This window comes from Silene latifolia, chromosome 11, assembly GCF_048544455.1.
Source record: "Silene latifolia isolate original U9 population chromosome 11, ASM4854445v1, whole genome shotgun sequence".
Lineage (NCBI taxonomy): Eukaryota > Viridiplantae > Streptophyta > Magnoliopsida > Caryophyllales > Caryophyllaceae > Silene > Silene latifolia.
In genome coordinates this window covers 134,038,757-134,048,155 of record NC_133536.1, presented here as the reverse complement: position 1 = coordinate 134,048,155, position 9,399 = coordinate 134,038,757, and the positions used below count along the sequence as shown (strand labels likewise).

At 39.3% G+C, this 9,399-nt stretch overlaps 1 protein-coding gene across 1 annotated transcript; it reads left to right on the top strand.

Annotated features, from left to right (window-relative positions):
- Positions 1-7,192: 7,192 nt before the first annotated feature.
- LOC141614030 (uncharacterized) lies at positions 7,193-8,675 on the top strand. Its single transcript, XM_074432783.1, has 2 exons — positions 7,193-7,697; positions 7,816-8,675. The coding sequence occupies exons 1-2, from the start codon at positions 7,193-7,195 to the stop codon at positions 8,673-8,675; spliced, it is 1,365 nt and encodes a 454-aa protein (XP_074288884.1).
- The last annotated feature ends 724 nt before the right edge of the window (positions 8,676-9,399 follow it).

The following is a 9,399-nucleotide window of genomic DNA, read 5'->3' as shown; positions in this document are numbered from 1 at the left end:
ACTACGCAACATCACGAGGAGGAAAGGGATAACATCTAAAGAGAAGTCTAAGGTTACCAAAATTGCAAAAATAGCGAAACCTAATGAGGAGGATGCTGTGAAGCATGGGAGCATGCAGAGTATTGTAGGTATCCCTGCCTTTTCCCTTGAGGATGCAGAACCAATGAACGATAATGACAAACCATCACAGGGAGAGGCAGTTGCAGATACTGAGGAGCAAGGAGACTGGGTACACGTCTCCAAGAGTAAGAGTCCCAAAGCGGTAGAGGAGGCAGAACCATTACTGCAATTATCTGAAGAGGACGTGCATGATGAACTCGAATATTGGAAGCAGGCTGTTTATGGTTATGTATTGGGAGCCAATCCACCCATGGCGGTGCTGGAAGGTTATCTGAGGAGAATTTGGCACAAGCATACCATAGACAAGATCTCTTTCATGCCAAATGGGATATTTATTGTCAGGTTTAACACGAAAGACATGCGGATCGGGTGTTAAATGCGGGTTTACTATTTATTTGATAGTAAACCCGTCATCATTAAACCATGGCGGAGAACGTGGCTCGGAGAAGGAGCATGTTCGAGAGGTCCCAACATGGCTAAGGCTACACCAGTTACCACCGAAATTCAGGGGCAAAGTCTACCAAAAATAGCAGGGTTAGTAGGCAAATACATCCAAAAAGACAATGCTACTGAAATGAAAACAAGACTAGCATATGCCAGAGTGTTGGTGGAGGTACAAATTGATCAAAAGTTTCCTGAAACGGTGAAATTTCAGGATGAAAAGAAGCAACAGGTGGAGATTAAACTTGAATATGAATGGAAACCAGTGTTATGTACTCAATGCAAGACACTGGGACATGATCAAAGTACTTGCAGAAGAGGGAGAACTTCACACACTAATAAGGGCCAACCAACTAAACCTGTTAAACAGGTTTGGAGAAAGGTGGAGAAGCCAAAAGCACCGAGCGGGAGAATACTTGACATATTGGTTACACCTAGGGTTCATGCTCCTAGGGTGGAAGAAGAGCTGTCTTTGGTTCAAATTAAAGAATTCCCCCATTACCAATGCGTACACCAAAAGGAAGGAGGGACGATCTTCGCTTCTTGCTGATTCAGTAGAGAAGGTTAATAGTTCAGAGGGACACCCCACCATCATTCCTGATCAATGATTAAGCTAGGATTTTGGAATGTGCGGGGTATGAATAGGAGGAGTAAGCAACAGGTTATACATAGATTTTTAATAAACAACAATGTTAATTTCTTTGCTTTATTAGAAACTAAAATTAAACCAAATAAATTGCACACAACCATGAATTCCTTTAGTAATTGGAGTATTTCCACAAACTCAGCTTACCATCAAGGAGGTAGAATCTGGATACTGTGGCAGGTGCATGAATGGGATATTGACTTTATAGAGTATGATGCCCAGTATATCCATATGACTGTACATCATAAGAACACTAATGCAAGGTTTCATGTCACCATGGTCTATGCTTTCAATGGCGGCGATGAGAGACAACAGTCCCTCTCAGGCTAACTTAAGCAGACTAGCAAATACCATATCTGGACCATGGGCCATTGGAGGAGACTTCAACTGTGTGTTGACTGAGGATGAGAGAGTGGGAGGATCTTTTTCTCGGCGGGATGCGGAGGATTTCAGCAATGCTTGCATCAATGTGAAGTGATAGATAGCCCTGCTATGGGAGCACTGTACACATGGAATAACAAACAGTGCCCAGCTGACAGAGTGTATAGCAGACTGGATCGTTTCCTAGTGAACCAGGAATGGCTCAATGATTACCCTCTCCTTTATGCACATTTCTTGCCTGAGGGGATCTTTGACCACACTCCCTGTGTGGTACAGGCTAATGTAGCTGATGAAAAGAAGGCCAGACCTTTTAAATATTTCAATATGTGGAGCCTGGCTCCAAATTTTAAAGAGACTGTTCAAGCTGGTTGGAAGTGTGAGCACACTGGAACTAAGCTGTATGAATTAGCTAAGAAATTGAAGAACCTGAAGCAGGGACTTAAACAGCTGAACAGGTCCAGGTTTGCAGATATTGAGAATAGTGCTGAGGTGGCTCTCACTAAGCTACATCAAATACAGCAAAGTTTGGGAGTGAATCCTCAGGATTTGAGCCTTATTCAACAGGAGTGTGAAGCTAGAGAAAGTTATCAACAGTTGGCTGAGGCTCGGACCCGTTCTGCAACAAAAAAGGCAAAGATGAAATGGAGTGTAGATGGGGATGCAAATACTTCTTTCTTCCATGGCATCTTGAAGACTAGAAGGAGACAAAATCAGACAGTGCAAATAACAGACCAACAGGGAAAACATCACTCTGATAAGGAAGGGGTTCAGGAGAGCTTTCTAAGATTTTATACCCAGTTGTTAGGCCAGTCCCACCCCACAACTCCTGTCAGTTCAAGAGTAGTGCAGCAAGGTAATAAATGTGATGAGTCACATCATCAGATGCTACTAATGCCAGTTACTGATGCAGAAATCAAAGGCACCATCTTCAGTATACCAGATGACAAAGCTCCAGGACCAGATGGCTACTCTAGCCAGTTCTTTAAAACTAGTTGGGATACGGTTGGAGGGGATGTATGTGCTGCAGTCCATGAATTTTTTAGGAATGGCAAGATGCTCAAGCAGTTGAATGCTACTAATGTTACTTTAATCCCTAAGGTGCCAAATCCTTTGACTGTAATGCAATTCAGGCCCATTGCATGTTGTAATGTAGTGTACAAATGCATTTCAAAACTTCTGTGTGCAAGAGTTGCTTTGGTACTCCCTCATATAATCTCTGTAACTCAAGGAGGTTTTATCCAAGGAAGAAGCATTATGGAGAACATACTAATATGCCAAGATCTTGTTAAGCTTTATGGAAGGAAGAGTGTCTCCCCTAGGTGTCTATTCAAAATAGACCTGCAGAAGGCTTATGATTCAGTGGAGTGGAGTTTTCTTTTTCAGATGCTTCATGAGTTAAATTTCCCAACTAGATTTATTACTCTCATCAAGGAATGTGTCACCACTGCCAGTTATACCTTGAATTTGAATGGGGATAGTTTTGGCTGGTTTAAAGGACAAAGAGGATTAAGACAAGGAGATCCTTTGTCCCCTTTGCTCTTTACAATATGCATGGAATACTTAACCAGATTACTATCCTATACTACCTCTACAATGAAGTTCAGGTTCCATCCTCTTTGCAAAGCTTTGAAATTGAGCAGCTTAATGTTTGCAGACGATTTGCTGCTTTTCTCTAAAGGGGATGTGGGGTCTATTATGATCTTGCTACGCACTTTTTCAACCTTTTCTCAAGCATCAGGACTTCAGATGAGTAGGGGAAAGTCAAATGTGTATTTTAATGGAGTAGCTAGTGAAGTCGGAAGGGAAATTGTTCGGGTTTAAATTTGCATTGAAGGCAAACTACCTTTCAAATACCTTGGAGTGCCAATTAAACCTGCTAAGTTATCAATCAAGGACTGCCAACCTTTGATTGATAAAGTTTTTGAGAGGATAAGACAACTGGGAACCAAAAAACTCTCGTATGCTGGGAGACTGGTGTTGATAAAAGCAGTATATAGAACTCTTCACTCTTACTGGGCTTCCATATTCATCATTCCCAAAGCAGTGCTCCTTAAAATTGAAGCAATATGCAGGAATTTCTTGTGGCATGGAGGGACTGAATATGCTAGGACTCCTCTTGTTGCACTGGTCGAAGCTTTGCACTAGTCGAAGGAGGGAGGACTTGGCCTAAGAGATGAGTACGATTGGAACAAAGCGGCGGTTGGGAAACCGGTCCGTGGATTCAGGCTCACCCATCTAAACTATGGGTGCAATGGGTACATAGTGTCTATCTGAAGGGACAAGATTGGGAGGATTATCAACCACCTCGGGATGCCGAGTTGGACGTGGAAGAAAGTTTGTAAATTGAAGCGGGAGTTTCAACAAAGATACCACCAAAGATGAATGGACTATAGTACCAGGTAAGGAGTACACTATCAAGAAGGGGTATAGTCTGGTTAAGGCCAACCAGTCAGGTAAGTCGGTCTCATATTGTTTGGACTAAATGGTCCATTCCTAAGCATAGCTTTATAGCCTGGCTGCATTACCAGCAAGGGTTTAATACCAAAGACAAGCTATCTGAGACTTGGTATTGTCCCTGACGAAGAATCTCTTGTATTTGTGCTAGAGAAGAAGAGTCACCATCTCACCTCTTCTTTCGGTGTCAATACTGAGCAGGAGAATTATTCAGAGAGTTCGAATGGACAGGAGTGGTTATGTCGATTGCAAATACACAGAATTGGTGGCGGCACGGGAGGTTCACGAGGTCAAGAATGGGTCTTGAATAGCATTCTCAATGCTACTATGTACTATATCCGGAACCGAGAGGAATGCAAGCGGACATGAGAGTGTTATACTCAGTCCGAGCGGTGTGTGGTGATGATACAAGCGACATCGAAACAGGATTCAAAGAACGATTTGAAGGGTACAGTGTCAAGAAAAGATAAGCAGTGGATTGAGAAGTTACTACACTAGCTAGTATGATTTTCTAGTTTTTGTAGTATGATAGGTGATATAGATGAGTTTGTAATAGGAACATGGTTGTCAACAATTTCTGTACATGGTTTTTGAGCATCAATATATTTTTTACATTTTACCAAAAAAAAAAACAATAACAATAACAATAACAATAACAATAACAATAACAATAACAATAACAATAACAATAACAATAACAATAACAATAACAATAACAATAAGAATAAGAATAAGAATAAGAATAAGAATAACAATAACAATTACAATTACAATAATTATAATAATTATAATAATTATAATAATTATAATTATAATTATAATAATAATAATAATAATAATAATAATAATAATTATAATAATAATTATAATAATAATAATAATAATAATAATAATAATAATAATAATAATAATAATAATAATAATAATAATAATAATAATAATAATAATAATAATAATAATAATAATAATAATAATAATAATAATAATAATAATAATAATAATAATAATAATAATAATAATAATAATAATAATAATAATAATAATAATAATAATAATAATAATAATAATAATAATAATAATAATAATAATAATAATAATAATAATAATAATAATAATAATAATAATAATAATAATAATAATAATAATAATAATAATAATAATAATAATAATAATAATAATAATAATAATAATAATAATAATAATAATAATAATAATAATAATAATAACAAGGAGGTTGATATCGGTTTGGTTGACGGACATGGTGGCTCTCTTCGTCGTGCGAATTTTCGGCTTTGTTTGCTTATATTTTTACTAGACTTATCTTTTTGTTGCTAAGGGGGTGGGGGTCCAGATTGTGTCTCGGCTCCCCACCAATTTCATGTAAACTTTTATTTTTCTATCTATGAAAGCTGCGCGCATCTCTATAATAATAATAATAATAATAATAATAATAATAATAATAATAATAATAATAATAATAATAATAATAATAATAATAATAATAATAATAATAATAATAATAATAATAATAATAATAATAATAATAATAATAATAATAATAATAATAATAATAATAATAATAATAATAATAATAATAATAATAATAATAATAATAATAATAATAATAATAAAACAAAACACAATAACAACTTAGGCCATGTTAGAGAGAGAAAGCTTTCTCTCTAAGCTACCGTGCTGATCTTGCTCTTTAGCTTCTCTTAACATGGCTAGACCATGAGGTAGACCTAGAGGACGCGCACAATCGACGAGAGGAACCATCACTGATACTACGACTAACTTGGAGGATGATGAATTGGAAATCGGTGAAGTGGTAAGGACTCCGATTACTGTCAATACTCTTATTGATTCTGCTATTACTAAATCTAAACCTAAATCTACTATTGTTACTTCGGATGCTGGGGTTAGTGTGTCTGAACCTGTTATGGGTTCTCCTTCAGTTACAGTATCGCAACAACCCACTGTTACTAAGGCTGTTGATAAGGGGAAAAAATCGTGGAGTGAAATTACTAAAACTCAGGAGGGGATGAGTTTGTTCTTTTGTGAGGAGGCTGCTAAGGCGGAGGTTGTACAAATTGATGAGGAGGATATTGCAGATGAGGTTTCTTACTGGCAATACACCTTGATGGGGACTGTTCTGGGGGGACGAATGCAGATTCAGCAATTGGAGGCTTATGCTAAAAAGTACTGGACTAATGCTGCTTCTCCTGTCATTCAGTACTATCGAAAAGGGTGGTTTAGCTTTCGATTTTCCTCTGAGGAGGACATGAATACTGTTCTGAAGGGAGGACCCTGGAATATGGGACCACACACTCTCATTCTCAAAAGGTGGTCACCTACCTTCTCGCAGGAAATGGAGTCCATCACCACTGTTCCTATCTGGATTCTTTTCCCTAATTTAGACCCATTCCTATGGTCTAGCTCCACTCTCAGCAAGCTCGCTAGTAAAATTGGAAAGCCTCTCTTTGCAGATCTCCCTACTACCTGTAAAGCTAAACTTTCCTTTGCACGAGTGATGGTTGATACTGATATTGCTGGGCCGTTACCAGATGAGCTCCTGTTCTCTACTCCTTACCATGAAATCAGCTCTCAGCGTGTTACTTATGAGTGGAAGCCATACTACTGTGAGAACTGTAAAAAGCTGGGGCATACTAAGGATCACTGTAAGCCACATGATACAGGGAAGCAGCAGGATAAAACTAATCCAAAGGGAAAAAAGAGAAAGAAAACTCCTACTGTAACCTCTCCCACTTTAGTTCCTATGACCTCAGAATGCTCTGTGCCAGGCCCAACTACCCTTCATGTGGAAGTGCTGGACAGGCCACTGGTGAGTCAGGAAAGCTCAGGATGCTTTGAGCTAGGCTCCTCCTCTCATCAGGGTCCTGGTACCCACTTACCACATAAGGATGTTGCAGGCTCAGGAAGCCAGAAGCTAGGGTCAACAGGAACTAAGAGGAAGCAGGTTCATTGGGGAGTGAAATGTGTTCTTCGACCTAAATTGGATACTGGGATAACTCTGGATAATTCTTTTGAACAGCTTAGTGCTGTGGAAAATGGAATGGAAGTTTTATTGGAAGCTGCTCAGGAGGTATTCACTCAGGAGGAGGAGGATCCACCTGACCCCTTACCTGTATGATCATCTCTTCCTGGAATATTAGGGGGCTTAATGACCCCCTAAAACACCATGAGGTTGGCAACTTCTTGGTGCGTAATAAGGTGGACGTTTTTGGTCTTTTGGAAACTCATGTCAAGGAAAAGAATACTGCTACTATCTTCAATAAATTTAGTAGGTATCATATACTTACTAACTATCAGAGTCATCCTAATGGGAGAATCTGGTTCTTTCTAAATCCTAGGACAACTACTCTTCATAGCAGTGTGATCACTATGCAATCTATTCACTGCACAGTTGTTCATAATGCTACTAATCAAAAGTTGGACATTACTATGGTCTATGGGTGCAATAGTGCTAAGGATAGAGAACAGTTGTGGCAGCACTTAGTTCATCTTTCCTCTTGCACTGATAAATGGATACTCATGGGAGATTTCAATATTGTTCGTGATTTTTCTGAGAGACTGGGACCTAACCCTCCTAGACTTTCTGAAATTCTGCAATTCAATGACTGTCTGGAGACTTGTCAACTTGATAATCTCCATGCTTATGGCTGAGTTTTCTTGGACTAATAAGCATAATGATGGCACTAGAGTCTGGTCCAGACTTGATCGAGCTTTGGTTAATGCTAGCTGGCTTGCAGCTTTCCCTAGCTCTTCTGTCCATGTTATGCTTCCTGGTATCTCAGATCATTCCCCTCTTCTGGTTAAGGTTTTTGAGGATACTCCCTGCCACAGGATGTTCAGCTTTCTCAACTGTTGGACTACGCACTCTCAGTTTCTTCCTACGGTTAAGAACAGCTGGAGTGTCTCTGTCAAGGGCTCTGCCATGTTTAAAATTTTTAGAAAGCTATATTTACTCAGGAATGGCTTAAGATCCCTGCATCAGGAGGGGTTTAGTCAGCTCCCTGCCAGAGTTAAGCAAGCTTGGGTGGATTGGCAAGATTGCCAGCAGCTGCTCCAAACTGCTCCTTCTGATAATGCATTGATGGCTCAGGAGACTACTTTAATGGCTACTTATAAGACTCTTAAAGCTGCTGAACTTAGCATGCTTCAGCAGAGAGAGAAAATTCAGGGGATAAATAAAAATGACTGCTCCTCTTCTTATTTCTTTGCCAGGATTACTCAGAGGAGGCAACAGAGCATTGTTGGGCACATTACTGATCATAATGGTAATGTTGTTCAAGGTGTGGCTGATGTTAATGCTGCATTTGTCAATTATTATAAAGAGCTCCTGGGGGAGAAACAGGAAGTCCAGCCTCTGGATAGGGAGTTCATTGCTTCTGGTGCTTGCTTGCCTGAAGCTAATCACGCCTCCCTTTGTACTGCTGTGACTAATAAGGAAATTAAAGATGCTCTCTTCTCTATTGATAGCACTAAGAGTCCTGGCCATGATGGTTATTCTCACTGGGTTTTTAAATCCACTTGGCAAAGTTCTTGGGGAGGATTTTATGGAAGTCTGTTAGGAGCTACTTCAGACCGGAAAGCTCCTCAAGCAAGCTAATGTTACTGTCCTGACTCTTATCCCTAAGAAATCTGTTGATACTACTGTAAGAGATTTCAGGCCAATTGCATGATGCACAGTTTTGTATAAAACTATCAGCAAAATCCTTGTTAATAGAATAAAACCTTACTTGCCTCATCTGGTGGGTCAGGAACAAGCAGCGTTTGTTCATGGACGATACATTCATGAAAATATTATGGTTTCTCAGTCTCTTCTCAAAGGGTACAATACTAGCTCTTGTTCTCCACGTTGCTTGATTAAAGTGGATATCAAGAAGGCTTTTGATTCAGTCCAGTGGCTCTTTCTTAGGGACATGCTCCTGAGTCTTCATTTTCCTCAGCAATTCACTAATTGGATCATGGGGTGTATAAGTTCAACCTGGTACACTTTAAGAATTAATGGTGGACATGTTGGGTTTTTCCAGGGTCAAGCTGGCTTAAGGCAAGGAGACCCCCTTTCTCCTTATCTCTTTGTTTTGGCTATGGAAATGCTCTCTCGACAGTTGAGGATTCTTTGTAGGCAACCTCAGGTCTCTTTTCATCCCAAATGTTCTCGTTTATCCCTCACTCACCTCATCTTTGCTGATGACCTTATGGTGTTTGTGAGAGGTGATGTCCCCTCTGCTACTGCTGCTGCTCAAGCTTTGGCTTCCTTTGGTCAGGTTTCTGGGTTGCTTGCTAATGTTGATAAGACTAATATTTACTTTGGGGGTGTTTCTGGGCAA

What these genes read in the sequence shown, in the direction of transcription:
- LOC141614030 (XM_074432783.1), top strand. Translation starts at nt 7,193, where the DNA reads ATGATCATCTCTTCCTGGAATATTAGGGGGCTTAATGACCCCCTAAAA. An exon ending in CAATGACTGTCTGGAGACTT is followed by an intron (nt 7,698 to 7,815) that starts GTCAACTTGATA and finishes GCTGGCTTGCAG; the next exon opens with CTTTCCCTAGCTCTTCTGTC.